Below are 17,926 nucleotides of genomic sequence, written 5' to 3'. Positions count from 1 at the left end.
CGTGACCGCGAGCAGGAGCGCCGCAGACCCACCCACCAAGGAACTGGAAGAAGCTGACAGTAATTTTTCTGAGATTATGTCGAGGTCCGGCCTGGCGCAGGACCCTGGGAGCACAGCTGCATTGACTGTGTTAAAGCGGGCGTTAGATCTGGAGTCCGAGTCCCGGGGCCCGCAGGCTCTGGTGTGTTACCAGGAGGGGATCGATCTGCTCCTGCAGGTTTTGAAAGGTGAGCAGTGAGGCGGGGAGCCGAGACTGGAGGAAATGGAGTTGCAATCCGTCTTGCCTGAGTGAAAGTGAAAGTGGGAGTGGGAGTGTCTCTTTCGCCGCGAGACAGCAGTGAAATACAGAAGATGGGGTATTCTACAGGACAGGTGGACAGGTTTCTTTTATATCTTTATTAGATTGATGTCAGTGAAAGAGAGGTTACTATTCTAGAATTTTAAGAGGTAACTAGACGTAATAGTTCGGAGAAGGCAATGACACCCCACTCCAGTATTCTTGCCTGGAAAATCTCATGGACGGAGGAGCCTGGTGGGCTGCAGTCCATGGGGTCGCACAGAGTCGGACACGACTGAGCGACTTCACTTTCACTTTTCACTTTCCTGCATTGGAGAAGGAAATGGCAACTCACTCCAGTGTTCTTGCCTGGAGAATCCCAGGGACGGGGGAGCCTGATGGGCTGCCGTCTATGGGGTCGCACAGAGTCAGACACGACTGAAGCGACTTAGCAGCAGCAGCAGCAGCAGCAGATGTAATAGTTGCCTTGAAGCGACTTGGGTTTGAAGGAACTGTATAAACATTTGGGGATCAATTTAGGAAGATTGTATATGGAACAAGTAGCAATAAAATTATTAACTTTGTTAGGTAGTATGGTATTTTTCAAACTCTATTCTTAATTTTAGGGGTGCAGACTAACATGTTTGGAAAGGAATTGTCATGATGTCTGAATTTGAACGTTGAAGCAAATATGACAAAATGCTAACAATTTTTAAATCTAAGTGATAGATAATAAGATCATTACACCCTTTTCCTTATTTTTCTCATTAAACATTTTCATTATAAGTTTAAAAAACTAATAAGGGCCTACTGTATAGCACGGGGAACTCTATTTAGTACTCTCTAATGACTTGCATGGGAGAAGAATTTTAAAAATAGTGGATATATGTGTGTGTGTAACTGATTCACTTTGCCGTACCCATGAAAGCACCACGACAGTCTAAATCAGCTATGAAAGTATTAGTTGCTCAGTCATGTGGGATTCTTTGTGACCCCATGGACGTGGCCAGCCAGGCTCCTCTGTCCATGGGGTTTTTCAGGCAAGAATACTGGAGTGGGTCTTCCTGACCCAGGGTTTGAACCAGTGTTTCTTACGTCTCCTGCATTGGCAGGTGGGTTCTTTATCACACTATACTCCAATTTAAGTTTTTTCATTAGAAATGGATATACTGAAATTTCGTGTGAGAAATGTTTAGGATTGTTCGAGTTAAGACTTTCTGTTACGTGGTCATTAGTGTTGTTGTTGTTCAGTCGTGTCCGACTCTTTGTGACTCCATGGACTGCAGCATGCCAGGCCTCCCTGTCCCTCACCATCTCCCAAAGTTTGCTGAAGTTCATGTCCATTCCATCAGTTGATGCCATCCAGCCATCTCATCCTCTGATGCCCTCTTCTCCCTCTGCCCTCAATCTATCCCAGCATCAGGGACTTTTCCAATGAGTTGGCTGTCCGCGTCAGATGACCAATTCAGTGTTGTGAAGTAGCTCAGTCGTGTCCGACTCTTTGCGACCCTGTGGACTGTAGCCTACCAGGCTCTTCCCTCCATGGGATTCTCCAGGCAAGAGTACTGGAGTGGGTTGCCATTTCCTTCTCCAGGGGATCTTCCCAACCCAGGGAACGAACCCGGGTCTCCCGCATTGCAGGCACACGCTTTAACCTCTGAGCCACCAGGGAAGCCCCTAGAAGTACCCAAATAACCTTAACATTGAGCACAATCCCTTGCAGGTAATAAACATGTAATTGTATATTAATTGACTTAAAACAAGCCCCTGCTCCCCATCCTCTTGTGTTTCCTGTCTGGCCCAAGATGTCCCCTCTATGTCTTTTTGCCTGCATATTTCTGATATGTTTCAGAAGCTTTGAGACAGCAGAGGCTGGTCTTCAGTGTACAGTGCTTTTCTTAGAACTCTAAAACCCTACCTTGGGCAGGGACCATTTGATGACAGTGATAATAAGAGTAACTATCATTTATAAGTCTTGAGGCAGTGTTCAGAGCACATTAGAAGCATGATCCCAATTCATCCTTACGGTTGCCCTATGAAGTATGAGGTGATGTTACCCTCATTTTAACAGCATAAAAAGCAAAGTTCACTTTCCAGTTCTGCCACCATTGGTAGAGTCACAACTGGAACCCAAGGCTTTAGCAACTCTGCTATGCTGACTCTCAGAAAGGGACGTGGCATACAGTGTTGGACCCTGAAGCAGCAGAATCCCAGGAGCTCTGCTCCTGTGTGCTCCACTGATCCTGTGGTGGTTAAAGAGACAGTGACATGATCTTGAAGGTTAAAATATAAATGCAAAGAACTGTACTGTAGGGAATAAGTGCCAAGAGCCATGGAAACAAATGCAATGAGGATTTAAACAGCCAGTGGTCATTTGGGGATGGAAAGGTGGGGGGTGCTTTCGATAGGGGTTTTGGAAGGTTAAGTAGAATTTCAGAAACTCAGCTAAAAGTGTTCCAGTTCTGTCTGTGCTGTTTTACTAAATAAATGGTTCAGTTCACTTTAGCATATACCTATAGAGGAAGAGGAGAAGTTTAAAGGTAGACTGATGGTTGGAGCATGCTGTGGATGGCCTTGACTGCCAGAAGATTTTAACTCATTCCATTGACAAGGAGAAACTAAAGTTTCTGCAAAGGAGTGACAAAATTAAAGTTGCATTTCAGGGCCTGCCTCTCTTAGGCATATGTCCTTCTCCCAAATATTTGCATGACCTATTTTCTGGGCTCCAAAATCACTACAGATGGTGACTGCAGCCATGAAATTAAAAGACACTTACTCCTTGGAAGGAAAGTTATGACCAACCTAGATAGCATATTCAAAAGCAGAGACGTTACTTTGCCAACAAAGTTTCGTCTAGTCAAGGCTATGGTTTTTCCTGTGGTCATGTATGGCTGTGAGAGTTGGACTGTGAAGAAGGCTGAGCGCCGAAGAATTGATGCTTTTGAACTGTGGTGTTGGAGAAGACTCTTGAGAGTCCCTTGGACTGCAAGGAGATCCAACCAGTCCATTCTGAAGGAGATCAGCCCTGGGATTTCTTTGGAAGGACTGATGTTAAAGCTGAAACTCCAGTACTTTGGCCACTTCATGCGAAGAGTTGACTCATTGGAAAAGACTCTGATGCTGGGAGGGATAGGGGGCAGGAGGAGAAGGGGACGACAGAGGATGAGATGGCTGGATGGCATCACCGACTCGATGGACGTGAGTCTGAGTGAACTCCGGGAGTTGGTGATGGACAGGGAGGCCTGGTGTGCTGTGATTCATGGGGTCGCAAAGAGTCGGACACGACTGAGCGACTGATCTGATCTGATTCTTTCTCCTCTTTCAGGTATTTATACAAATATCACCTTATTTGTGAGGCCATTCCCTGACTCCCAATGTGAAATTAGAACCCCCATCCCAGGACTCTCTTATCCTTCTTCCTTGTTTTATTTAATAGCACTTTATCACAGTCTAACATATGTGTTTTACCAATTTATCTCTGTTGTTGTCTTTCCTCCCATTTGAATGATAGTGGGGAATTGTGTTTTGTTTTATTAACTGCTGTGTCTCCAGTGCTTAGAATAATGCCTGGTGTGTGGTAAGTTCTCAGTAAATATTTCTTGAATAAATGAGTGAACAGGGCAAGAGTGTAGGAGAGACATGAACCTGAAGAGACTGAAGTCAAGCAGATCAATTAATTAACTCCTGCAGGAGTCAAGGTGAGAGGAGATGAGGGCCTGAATGAACCATGACCTGAATGACACCACTTAGTAGGAAAGGGAGAGGACAGAGTGGACATTGAATTACTGGCATTGGCTCCTTGATTAGATGTGGGAGTGAGTTTCCAATGGGACTTGGAGGTGGCTATATGATGCAACCTGGAAGACAAAGTCATGTTTGAAGAATGGGTCAAACTGTGATTGAGGATAATGATTAAGAAAGAGGACAGAGGAAATAGCATATGTTTATAGGCAGTAGCAAAGTAACTGTAGAGTTAAGAAAACAGGTGTTAGATAAAATCTAGTTCTAAAGGAAGCCGAGAGGGCAGTGTATAAAGAAATTAAGTAGATGATAATGATACTGACAACATTTACTGAGTATTTCCTGCATGCCAGTATCATCATTTGTTGTTGTTCAGATGCTAAGTCATGTCAACTCTTTGCAATTAGTTTTTCATAATTAGTCCTCTCCACAATTTTCTAGGGTGCTGTTACTCTTTCTGTGTTAGACAAGAAGATAAAAAGAGGTTGAATAACTGGCCAAGGTCACACAGCTAAAAGTGGCAAAGCAGGTTTTGTTTTTGAATTCTTTTTTGATTGTGCTGGGTCTTCGTTGCAGCATGGGTTCTCTAGTTGAGGCAGATGGGCTTAGTTGCCCTGTGGCATGTGGGATCTTAGTTCCCTGGCCAGGGATTGAATCCGAGTACCCTGCATTGGAAGGCGTATTCTTAACCTCTGGACCACCAAGGAAGTCCCCAAACATTATATTTTAGTTGGTTAATTTTGTTTTCTCACAACAGTATGGGTTAAGAATTCTGAAACTGCTTGATGTCTATATTGAACTTGAAAGTGAAAGTATTAGTTGCTCAATTATGTCCGACTCTTTGCAACCCCATGAACTGTGGCCTACCAGGCTCCTCTGTCCATGGGATTCTCCAGGCAAGAATACTGGAGTGGGTAGCCATTTCCTTCCCCAGGGGATCTTCCCTACCCAGGGATCTAACCAGGAACAAGCTAGTAAACATATTGTGGATAATGAAAGAAGTTACAGGTAAGGAAAGGAGGAAGCTAGAATGAACCCTGTGGGATCAAAGTTAACATGAATTTGTGGGGTTTGATGCAGATGGACAGATACAGCAATAGAGATGTATGTATGAGTAAACCTCCATAGACTTTCTGCCTGTATTGACAGAAAGGGTCTAGACTTTCCCCAAGCCACAATGAACACACTTGGCACTCAGAATATGATCTCTTGATACCATTCTCCAATAAAACAAACCAAAGTCTCTGGGAGAAATGGTTGATTTTGGGGCTGGAGCAAGAAAACTACAACGTTTTGCACCAAAATGTAAGGAAGTAGTCAAAAAATAATGGGGTACGTCAAAAGAACACAGGAGCCAGCATAAGCAGCTCTCAAAGCCAATGCTGATAATATTTAAGCAAGAAAATGATGATAGTTTCCCAAAAGCCCAGGACCAGATGGCTTCACAGGAGAATTCTATCAAACATTTAGAAAAGAGCTAATGCCTGTCCTTCTAAAACTCTTCCAAAAAATGCTTGCAGAGGAAGGAACGCTTCCAAACTCATTTTACAAGGCCACCATCATCCTGATACCAAAACCAGACAAAGACAACACAAAAAAAGAAAACTACAGGCCAATATCACTGATGAACATAGATGCAAAAATCCTCAACAAAATTTTAGCAAACACAATTCAGCAACACATCGAATAGTCCATACACCATCATCAAGTTGGGTTTATTCCAAGAAGGCAAGGATTTTTCAATATATGCAAATCAATCAATGTGGTATACCATATTAACAAATTGAAAGATAAAAAGCATATGATAATCTCAATAGGTGCAGAAAAAGCCTTTGACAAAATTCAGCACCCATTTATGGTTAAAACTCTTCAGAAAATGGGCATGGAAGGAGCCTATCTCAACATAGTAAAGACCATATATGATAAGCCTGTAGTAAACATATTCTCAATGGTAAAAAACTGAAAGTATTCCCTCTAAGATCAGGAACAAGACAAGGGTGGCCACTTTCACCACTATTATTCAACATAGTTACACTAATCAGAGAAGAAAAAGAAAAGGAATCCAGATTGGAAAAGAAGAAGTAAAGCTCTCACTGTTTGCAGATGACATGATACTGTACATAGAAAACCCTAAAGATAGTTCAGAAAATTACTAGAGCTAATCAGTGAATTTAGCAAAGATGCAGGATACAAAATCAATACACAGAAATCACTTGCATTTCTATATACTAATATACACTAACAATGAAAAATAAGAAAGAGAAATTAAGGAATCAATCCCATTCACCATTGCAACAAAAAGAATTAAATAGGAATAAACTTACCTAAGGAGACAAAAGAACTGTACACAGAAAATTATAAAACACTAAGGAAAGAAATCAAAGACTACATAAACAGATGGAGAAATATTCCATGTTCCTGGGTAGGAAGAATCAAGATTGTGAAAATGACTATACTACCAAATGCAATCTGCAGATTCAGTGCAATCCCTATCAAATTACCAATGGCATTTTTCACAGAACTAGGACAAAAAAATTTCACAATTCATATGGAAACACAAAAGACCCCAAATAGCCAAAGCTGTTTTGAGAAAGAAGAATGGAGCTGGAAGAATCAACCTTCCCAACTTCAGATTATAGTACAAAGCTACAGTCATCAAGACAGTATGGTACTGGCACAAAAACAGAAATACAGACAAATGGAGCAAGATCAAAAGCCCAGAAATAAACCCATGCACTTGTGGGTACCTTATTTTTGACAAAGGAGGCAAGAATATACAACGGGGCAAAGACAGGCTCTTCAACAAATGGTGCTGGGAAAACTGGACAGCTACAGGTAAAAGAATGAAATTAGAACACTTCCTAACACCATACACAAAGATAAACTCAAAATGGATTAAAGACCTAAATGTAGGACCAGAAACTATAAAACTCTTAGAGGAAAACATAGGCAGAACACTTGATGACATAAATCAAAGCAAGATCCTCTATGACCCACCTCCTAGAGTAACAGAAATAAAAACAAAAGTAAACAAGTAGGAGCTGATTAAACTTAAAAGCTTTTGCACAGCAAAGGAAACTATAAGCAAGGTGAAAAGACAACCCTCAGAATGGGAGAAAATAATAGCAAATGAAACAACTGACAAAGGATTATTTTCCAAAAAAGCAGCTCATACAACCCAATGCCAGAAAAACAACCCAATCAAAAAGAGGGAAAAAGACCTAAACAGACATTTCTCCAAAGAAGACATACAGATGGCTAACAAACGCACATGAAAAGATGCTCAACACCACTCATTATTAGGGAAATGCAAATCAAAACTACAGTGAGATATCACCTCACACCAGTCAGAATGGCCATCATCAAAAAGTCTACAAACAATAAATGCTGGAGAGGGTGTGGAGAAAAAGGAACGCTCTTGCACTGTTGGTGGGAATGTAAGTTGATACAGCCACTATGGAAGACAGTATGGAGATTCCTTTAAAAACTAGGAATAAAACCACTATATGACCCAGCAATCCCACTAGAAGGCACATACCCTGAGGAAACCAAAATTGAAAAAGACACATGGACCCTAATGTTCATTGCAGCACTATTTTAAATAGCTAGAACATGGAAGCAACCTAGATGTCCATCGACAGATGATTGGATAAAGAAGCTGTGGTACATATACACAATGGAATATTAGGACATTTTTATATTACACCATAAAAAGGAACACATTTGAGTAAGTTCTGATGAGGTGTATGAACCTAGAACCTGTTGTATAGAGTGAAGTGAGTCAGAAAGAGAAAGATAAATATCATATTCTAAGGCATATATACGGAATCCAGAAAAATGGCAGTGAAGAATTTATTCACAGCAGTGGAGAAACAGACAGAGAATAGACTTACGGACATGGGGAGGGGAGGAGAGGCTGAGATGCATGGAAAGAGTAACGTGGAAACTTACATTACCATGTATAAAATAGGTAGCCAACAGAAACTTGCTGTATGGCTCAGGAAACTCAGACAGGGGCTCTGTATCAATCTAGAGGGGAGGGATGGGGTGGGAGGTGGAGGGAGGTTCAAAAGGGAGGGGATGTATGTATACCTATGGCTGATTCATGTTGAGGTTTGACAGAAAACAACAAAATTCTGTAAAGCAATTATCCTTCAATAAAAAAATAAAAAAAGGAAAATGATGATAGTTTTCAATTACAACCCATAAAGTAAAATCTCCATGAGTCCATATTGATATAAATTATTAGTAGAATAAATAAGTAGATGGGTGAAAAGGGACAGCCTTTCCTTACAGTGGAATTCCAGTTAATACCTTAAGTAGAAATGATGGAAATAGAAAATCACCATTTGGCAAATACTGCAGTAGTAATTGTTACAGGGAAAGGGCATCAATGGGCCTTCCTTGACAGTCCAATGGTTAAGATTTTGCCTTCCAATGCAGGGGGCTCAAGTTCAATCCTTGGTCGGGCAGCTAAGATCCCACATGCTGCATGCCATGGCCAAAAAAAAAAAAAAAAAAAAAGACCATCAGTGGATCCTAAAGTTAGTGGATGAAGAGTGAAGAGAGATAGGCTATTTACCCACAAGATAGCTTTTTCATACAAGATAGAAAATAGTGACTTTCTAGTGGAGAAATCTGTAAACTCCACCTTAACCAAGTCATCAAAGTTGACATCTCCAGTAATAAGACATATTGACCTCATGTACCCACTGAGAAGGGCACAACACTTCTGTGATTTTCTTGCTAAAAATATGTATAACCTCAATCTTATCCTTAGAAAACAGTGGCAGCCCAAAATGAGACACATTCTACAAAATAACTGACTGCTTACTCTTCCTAAATGTCAAGGTCATAAAAGGCAGAAACATACTAAAGGGAACTATTACAGACTGGAGAAGACTAAAGAGGCATAACCCCTAAATGCTATGTGGGATCCTAGACCAGAAAACTTTCTTTAGTGGGATAATTGTTGTTATTCAGTCACCCAGTTGTGTCCGACTCTTCAAGCCCATTGACTGCAGCATGCCAGGCCTCCCTGTTCCTCACCATCTCCCAAAATTTGCCCAAGTTAATGTCCATTGCATCAGTGATGCCATCCATCCATCTCATCCTCTGACGCCCTCTTCTCCTGCCCTCAATCTTTCCTAGCATCAGGGACTTTTCCAATGAATTGGCTGTTTGCATCAGATGACCAAGTAGAGCTTCAGCATCAGTCCTTCCAATGAATATTCAGGGTTGGTTTCCCTTAAGATTGGCTGATTTTATTTCCTTGCTGTCCAGGGGACTTTCAGGAGTCTTCTCCAGCACCACAGTTCAAAGGCATCAGTTCTTTGGCGTTCTGCTTTCTTTACGGTCCAGCTCTCACATCCATACATGACCACTGGGAAGACCATAGCCTTGACTATACGGACCTTTGTCAGCAAAGTAATGTCTCTGCTTTTCAGCACACTGTATAGGTTTGTCATAGCTTTCCTGTCAAGAAACAATCGTCTTCTGACTTCATGACTGTAGTCACCATGTGCAGTGATTTTAGAGCTCAAGAAGAGGAAATCTGTCACTACTTCCACCTTTTCCCCTTCCATTTGTCATGAAGTAATGGGGCCGGATGCCATGATCTTAGTTCTTTTAGTAGTTACTCTCCTCCTTCACCCTCATCAAGAGGCTCTCTAGTTCCTCTTCGCTTTCTGCCATTAGAGTGGTATCATCCACATATCTAAGGTTGTTGATGTTTTTCCCTCCTATCTTGATTCCAACTTGTAGCTCATCCAACCCAGCATTTCTCATGATGTGCTCAGCAGCGTATAGGTTAAACAAAGAGGGTGGCAGCAGACAGCCCTGTCATACTCCTTTCTCAATCTTGAACCAATCAGTTGTTCCATACAGGCTTCTAACTGTTGCTTCTTGACCTGCACACAGGTTTCTCAGGAGACAGGTAAGATGGTCTGGTATTCCCATCTCTTTAAGAGCTTTCCATAGTTTGTTATGATCCACACAGTCAAAGGCTTTAGCATAGTTGATGAAACAGAGGTAGATGTTTTTCTGGAATTCCATTGCTTTCTCTAAGATCCAGCAAATGTTGGCAATTTGATCTCTGGTTCCTCTTCCTTTTCTAGACCCAGCTTGGTCATCTGGAACTTCTTGGTTCACATAATGCTGACGTTTAGTATGCAAGATTTTAAGAATGACCTTACTAGCATGGGAGATGAGTGCAATTATCCAACTGTTATCCAACTGTTAGCTCATTCTTTAGTACTGCCCTTCTTGGGAATTGGGATGAGGATTGACCTTTTCCAGTCCTGTGGCCACTGCTGAGTCTTCCAGACTTGCTGACATGCTGACTGCAACACCTTGAGGGCATCATCCTCTGGGGTTTTGTTTGAATAGTTCTACTGTAATTCCAGGTGGTGCTAGTGGTAAAGAAGCCACCTGCCAGTGCAGGAGATGTAAGACATGTAGGTTCGATCCCTGGGTCAGGAAGATCTCCTGGAGAGGGGTATGGCAACCCACACCAGTATTCTTGCCTGGAGAATCCCATGTACAGAGGAGCCTGGCAGGCTACAGTTATGGAGTCTCACAGAGTCACACAACTGAAGTGAGTGAGCACTGGAATTCCATCACATCCACTAGCTTTATTAACAGCAGTGAGTCCTAAAGCCCACTTGACTTCAAACTCCAGAATGTGTGGCTCTGGGTGACTGACCACATCATCAGAGTAATCTGGTTCATTAAGACCTTTTTTGTTCAGTTCTTTTGTGTATTCTTTCCATCTTTTCTTGATATCTTCAGCGTCTCCTAGGTCTTTACTGTTTCTGTACTTTATTGTGCCCACCTTTGGGTGAAATGTTCCCTTGATATTTCCAATTTTACATCCAACTAGACGCAGAGTTCCAGAGAATAGCACAGAGAGACAAGAAGGCCTTCTTCAATGAACAGTACATAAAACTAGAAGAAAACAACAAAAGGGAAAGACTAGAGATCTCAGGAAAATTGGAAATATCAAGGGAATATTTCACCCAAAGATGGGCAGGCACAACAAAGGACAATAAAGTGGGATAATTAGTGAAATACCAGTAAGGTATGTAGATGAGCTAAGTGTTGTATAAATGTTCATATGCTTGCTCTGATAATTGTACTGTAGTTGTGTAATAGGTTAATATAGGGGAATCTGGATGAAGGGAGTCTCTGCCATGTTCCTAGCTTTTCCATAAATAAACAATTAATTCAAAATAAAATGTTTTTAAAAACAGAGTTTAAAAATGAAATTAAAGTGAAAAGTGAAAGCAGTATTAAAAGGGAGGAAGGAAGGGACCAGAAGTAATTTGTTAACTGGTTGGAGGTGGGGCTTGGGATAAGCTTTTATTGATAATGTATACTCAAAAATACCTTTGATTTTTGGGATGGCTGGGAAAATGAGTCAACGTAAGCTGTAAAGGGGAAGTCTGGAATAGAGACTGGTTTTGTGGAAGAAAGATGTTGTTTGCTATCTTTTGATTATGCTAAGATTTCAAACTTATGGGTAATTGGAACAAAATAGTGCTCATAGTCAGTGACATGTAATAAGCCACCTTTGTTTCCACACCGGATTGAGTGTCCCCAGCTGTCAGTCACAGTGTCAGAGTCCCCAGTCCTAAATAAAGTGGCTTCCAATGCTCAGTGAAAAGATGGAAGTTGTACAGGATCAAGCTAAACTGGGACCTATTATTTGTGTATTTTAGGACCAAGGTGAACCATGCCAAAGGACAGGAAATCCATGGAAAACTTAGGAAACACTGCCTGTACCAAAGAGAAAGCCTGTTTGGAATCTTGAGAGTCTGTTTTTTAATTTGTAGGCACCAAAGATGAAACAAAGAAGCATAATCTCAGAAAAATAATTTCTGACCACATGGATAGAGCAGAACACTTAAAGAAACGTTTGGACCAAGAAAAAGAAGGTAAGGAGGCTATTTTGGAGAGTGTGTGCCTGAGCTCTTGTGACAAAGCCTGTTTCACCAGTGTTCCTGGCTGTGCCCTTCGGAGCTCAGTGTGGTCTGGACTGTTAACCCTTGGGAGCTTACAGGTCTCCTCTGCATTTCCAGTTTTTAACTTTTTTTAAAAATATTTATTTATTTGGCTACATTGGGTCTTAGTTGCATCACTAAAAAAAGGACAGGGTCTTTTTTTTTTTTTTTTTTTTTTTTTTTAGTTGCAGTGTATGGGATCTAGTTCCCTAACCAGGGGTCAAACCCAGAGCCCTGCACTGGGAGCTCAGAGTCTTAGCCACTAGACCACAAGGGAAGCCCCTTTGCCCTGTTTTGTTTTGTTTTCTGCTCAGGGGAAGGTGGCAGTCAGATTCTCCTCCTGAGAATTTGAGGACAGCTCTACATACTGCAGAACTTTGCATGCCATTTTAAGGAATTCATGATCCCCATGAAGCAGAGCAATACTGAACTTAAAGCCTATATTTTATTTGTATCTCCCTTTATAAAATGACCAAAATATTAAAGTAGCTCAAGAAATGCCCAGAGCTGCTTTGAGATTTTTGTCTTGAATCAGAACGTTTGAGGAGTTAGGTATTCTTAACGATGAGAGATGCAGAAGGTATGGTTCCCTATTTATCATTGGTTCTCTGGGGGCTCCCCAGGTGGTGCAGTGGTAAAGAATCAGCCTACCAATACAGGAGACACGAGTTTGATCCCTGGGTGGGGAAGATCCCCTGGAGGAGGATATGACAACCCACTCCAGTATTCTTGCCTGGGAAATCCCATGGCAGAGGAGCCTGGTGGGCTGTAGTCCATGGGGTCATAGCGTCAGACATGACTGAGACTCACAGTGATGAGAGATGCAGGAGGTATGGTTAGTTCACTACTTTCTGAGCATCCAGAAATATAGACATATAGACACAAATGGCCGTTGCCACCTGACATTCACAGCTGCTGCATTCTAGAGTCAAAGGAACTGCTGTCCTCAAAAAAAAAAAAAAAAAAAAAACAGTGTCCTCCAGCCTTCAGCTCCTGTTTACTCCTTCCCTCTGCACACCTCTTCCTGGTATTCTGTACTATCCCAAACCCTGGCTACCCAGATTAACCTGGCTAGCTGGCTACTTTGTTGAGGAGTAATATTATTTACTTCATCCCAAATTGAAACCTGCAATGTAGTTTCCCTCTGAAATCTGAAGGAAATAGAGTACCATCAACTTTGTGGCTTAAATACACTGGCTAAAACTAACCTGTGTGACTAGCTTGGCTTGAAAACTGATGCACAGTTTGTAACATTTTATGTTTTTAAATATTAGGAACAGAATCCAAACCACTGATTTTCAAACAAAGTTTAAAAGTGCAACCACTGTATAAATCAGGAACTACCGTTAAGGATCATATTTTTAAAAAAAAAAACCTTAAAGGTCATTGATAACTTATTCAATAATTAGTCATTTTGAATGAACAAAAACAATAGAACTCCCCTGCTGACCCTATGGCATTCTAGTCTTTGGCTTGGATTATTAAGAAGTACTATAAGTTTTTGCTTAACACACTCTCTACAAGTTCTAAGACTCCTAGACTCCATATTATATTGCATTTATATATTTAATGTGTGCTTAGTAACTCACTCATGTCTGACTCTTTGTGACCCTTTGGACTGTAGCCCACCAGGCTCCTCTGTCCATGGAATTTTCAGGCAAGAATACTGGAGTGAGTTGAATACTGGAGTTCTCTAGGGAATCTTCCCAACACAAGGATCAAACCTGTGTCTCCTGCATTGCAGGTGGATTCTTTACTGCTGAGCCATTGGGGAAACCATATATGTAATACCTCAGCTATTAAATTGCAAGACATAAAAAGACTTAAATCTGAAGAGAAAGACCAGTTGCCCACTCAGTCATAGCTTATGATTCTACTCATGGTGACAAAAATATTAGATATCTTTATATACAGTATGGTTCTGTCTTGAATAAACTGTCTGGTTCTATAGGATTTAGCTCAAGAACCTATTCCAAGAAATCTCTGGACTTTCCCACTTGCCTGGCCTCCATGAAGGCAAAACTCATTGGATGGTTTGCCTTATTTACCTGTGTGTGTGTGTAGCCTCTTACAATGTGTCTGGTATAGATTAAGCATTCGAAAATGCTCACTGAGTGCATGAGTTTAAAAACATTAACTTGTATGTGCTCCTGATTTTTCACTGTTTATAGTATGTATAAAAAGAAAACAAGTAGTCACTGGTTTTATTACAGAAACTTCTGTTTTGTAGCTGGAAAATATCACAAGCAAATTAAGATAGAAGAGAATGCAACAGGTTTCAGCTATGAGTCCCTTTTTCAAGAATACCTGAGTGAAGCAGTTACAGAAGTTTGGATAGAAGATCCTTATATTAGACACACACATCAGGTAGGTGAAATGTACTCATGCAGGATGAAATAGGCATTATTTAACATGTACGAGTAATAACCCATCCTAATGTCTTTCAGCTGTATAACTTCCTTCGATTTTGTGAGATGCTGGTTAAGAGGCCATGTAAAGTAAAAACTATTCATCTTCTCACCTCTCTGGATGAAGTAGGTACCTGAAAGCATTTTCTCTTTCTTAACATCATGAACTTCACTCAGTTGTAGGATGTAGTTCAAGGCAAACTTGGATGTAATGCTTCAGCCAAAGCTGTTTCATTGGAAATGAACTTGCTATCTTCATGCTCAGTCGCTCAGTTGTGTCTGACTCTGTGGCCCCATGGACTGTAGCCCACCAGGGTCCTCTGTCTATGGGATTCTCCAGGCAAGAATACTGAGAGTGGGTTGCCATTTCCTCCTCCAGGAGGTCTTCCCGACCCAGGGATCAAACCCGCATCTCTAGCGTCTCCTGCATTGGCAGGTAGACTCTTTACTCCTGAGCCATCTGGGATTATGCATAAAACACATTGGAGAAAACGCTGTTGATTTTAGTATGTTGTACCTTGCATTTGGCCACTTAGCTAAGCTCTCTTATTCAAATAGTTTGTCAGTTTAGTTTCTTGGATGTTCTATGAGTCAGTCACTCTGTCTTCAGTATTGATAGTTTCTATCATCTCTGTCTTGATTTTGATTTAAATAGGGATAATTCTAAACAATTCATATTTCCAGGATTAATTTGAGAAGAAAGCCTCATCTGAATAAACAGCACCGTTAAAATACATCTTAGGAGATGGCACCAAGTTGTGTTATGTTCACATTAGGAAAAAAAAATGATTATTTTGATAAAAACAGTTGCTCTTAAACTACTTCATCTTCTTTGGTTGCTTCTTTGCAGTAATGGACAGTGAAACTAGTGTATAATATTTACATTTTAAGATATACATTGCATGGGCTTCCTAGGTGGCTCAGAGGTAAAGAATCTACCTGCCAGTGACACAACTGTGCAACTGAGCACACACACTGCATCGCTTAGGAATAATTTAAAATATTAATAACTGAGTAAAAAAAATTTTTTTTTTCCTATTGACAGGGCACTGGGAAAGATCAGCATAGTGGCCTAGAAGAAATAAAACAGTCGCTCAGGAATCACGGAGTGAGTTTGGAATTAGAATATTCTTCTTCAATACATGACCGAGAAATTAGGTTAGTATATAGTAATACTTTAATTTTTATGCAGTTGAAAAATACTTATTTTTATTTCTCACAAATTATATATAATTACATATACTATTCCACTTAAATATTAAAAATTTAAATAAAGCTTAATTTTAGTATTTTTCACTTTTGAAGAAAAAAAAAATCTGGCTAATTGTGTCCTCTATGTGAGTTTCCTATTTCCTAATGGAATAAAATTTACATGTTCTGTGTCATCTGAGCAAAGGAAGTACTTTTCTATCCAATTATACATACAGTATTATGACATTGGGATAATTTCCTTTTGGGGTGATAGTGGTATTTATTTAATTTGGCTTTACTTCTTATAGTTTATTAAATTTTCTAGTAGGCATGACAGGATGCTGTGTTGTGCCCATCAGGGCTTCCTCTGCCCTGGTACATCCCCACCTCTAGGCATGGGAGTCCCTGAAACATCACCAGTCTGCCTGAATACACTTGGAAGCCACTTGTTAGCAGAACAGGGAAGCTTTCTCAGGAAGATGAAATTCATGAGGAAGGTTTAATTGAATTGTTAAAATCTTTTATCAGCTAATGGTTGTTTTGTTTCATTGTAGACACAGCCCATAGGTAAACCCAGGTTTGGTTCAACTCGCCACAGAAAGAAGTGATTTTATTTGTTAGGGGGAGATTTAGCTGACACTTCATACAACTTTGATCATTGTCTGACCTAAATGTCTGGAATGTAATACTATATTACTAATTTCAATAGGTTCAACAATGGATGGATAATTAAGATTGGAAGGGGACTTGATTATTTTAAGAAACCACAGGTAGGATATAGTCTCATGTGTGACTGTGTAGCATTCTTTAACAAAGTGGCTTTGATCCTTTTTGTTAAAAAAAACTCTTCTCTTCTCTTTTTAGAGTCGTTTTTCCCTTGGATATTGTGATTTTGATTTAAGACCATGTCATGAAACAACAGTGGACATTTTTCATAATAAGCACACAAAAAAAATATGATGGATAGTAGCCTAATTTACATATATATTTCTACTTTAAATGAATGTTGGTTTTTTTTTTTTAACTTTGGACAGATCATTCCTATAATGTATGAATTTAACAATAAATTTTTATATTTTACTAATGTATGGATTCCTTGTTCAGTTGTGTGACCAGTCCTGAATACTTTTATCAATAGGTTACTTAGAGTACTTAGTGTTTCAAGTATAGTTAGTTGAAACATTTCCTCAGATTTTCTCGTTTGGATGTTGATGAATGAATCAAGACCTTAGCCACTGGACCACCCAGGAAGTCCCTACAATTATGTGTCTTTAGCAGATATTTACTTAAATTCAGTTATTCTCTATTACTTAACTCCTTATAAAGGCAAATCAAGCCTTTTAGTAATACCAGATGCATTTTGCAGCTCACTTAACCTTGACTGGAACATCTGTAAAGCTCTGCAGCTTAGTATCAATTGTCCTGGGAAAGCCTATCCATAGACATGCCAGTTGATGGGCTGGGGACAGACTAGGTCCCATGGGGATCAGCTGGGAGAGGGGATACTGCTAGAGGCAGTGGGCAGACCAGAAGCTTGAAGAATAAGCTAAGCTAAAGTCTGTAGAGGGAAATAGAAGTCCTGGTGTTGGAGAGTGCCCTTCTGAACATCACATCTGGAAAAGCTTGAAGATTTCAAATCAAGAGTGAATAGTGTGGAGGGACAAAGCCAGGTAGAGGTCATAGGAACAGAGTTGGGCAGAGTAGTCTGGGGTTGGGGGGGACCCTGAAACTCCTCTGTTAAAGGTTGATTGTGCACACACATAACCCCTAGAAATTCACATGTTTAAATCCCAATCCCTGGTACCTTGGAATGTAACCATATTTGGAAATAAGGTCTTCAAAGAAATAAGTTCTGTCTGTAGGTGACCCTAATCCAGTATGATGGGTATCCTTATAAAAAGTGGACATCCTGACCTAGATATACACAGAGGAGAGACTACATGAAGTCATAGCAAGATGCCACCACCTGCAAGCCAAGGAGACGGGCCTCAGAAGAAACCAAACCTGCTGTCACCTTGACCTTGGATTGAATAAAGGACTGCTGTTTTAGCTACCAAGTTTTGGAGTGGTTTGGTATGTAGCAACAGATCGCTGATACAACCTGACTACTCTCCTCCCTGCTCCACTTTGCATGGCTGCCTTTGCATTCCTCAGGGCTCAAAGTCAATGTCAGGTGCCCGATGGCTCCAAGTGGGGATCCCGTATTGTCTAACTGCCTGGACTTTTCTTTTTTTATATATATTTTCTTTTATTTTCTAAACTTTACAATATTGTATTGGTTTTGCCATATATCAACATGAATCCGATAC

At 40.5% G+C, this 17,926-nt stretch overlaps 1 protein-coding gene across 2 annotated transcripts; it reads left to right on the top strand.

Annotated features, from left to right (window-relative positions):
• Positions 1 to 2: 2 nt before the first annotated feature.
• MITD1 (microtubule interacting and trafficking domain containing 1) lies at positions 3 to 16,701 on the top strand. 2 transcript variants are annotated; one of them, XM_006075843.4, is made up of 7 exons: positions 3 to 227; positions 11,851 to 11,952; positions 14,249 to 14,385; positions 14,466 to 14,552; positions 15,472 to 15,584; positions 16,327 to 16,387; positions 16,482 to 16,701. In XM_006075843.4, exons 1-7 carry the CDS (start codon positions 77 to 79, stop codon positions 16,575 to 16,577), a joined length of 747 nt encoding a protein of 248 aa, XP_006075905.3. In that variant the 5' UTR covers positions 3 to 76; the 3' UTR covers positions 16,578 to 16,701. The 2 variants fall into 2 exon arrangements, with proteins under 2 accessions (XP_006075905.3, XP_025116483.3); XM_025260698.3 differs by having other exon boundaries at positions 89 to 227; positions 11,737 to 11,952.
• Positions 16,702 to 17,926: the final 1,225 nt, after the last annotated feature.

Source organism: Bubalus bubalis, chromosome 12 (assembly GCF_019923935.1).
Source record: "Bubalus bubalis isolate 160015118507 breed Murrah chromosome 12, NDDB_SH_1, whole genome shotgun sequence".
Lineage (NCBI taxonomy): Eukaryota > Metazoa > Chordata > Mammalia > Artiodactyla > Bovidae > Bubalus > Bubalus bubalis.
Note: the sequence above shows the minus strand (reverse complement) of the source record. Positions and strands in the feature narration are given on the sequence as shown.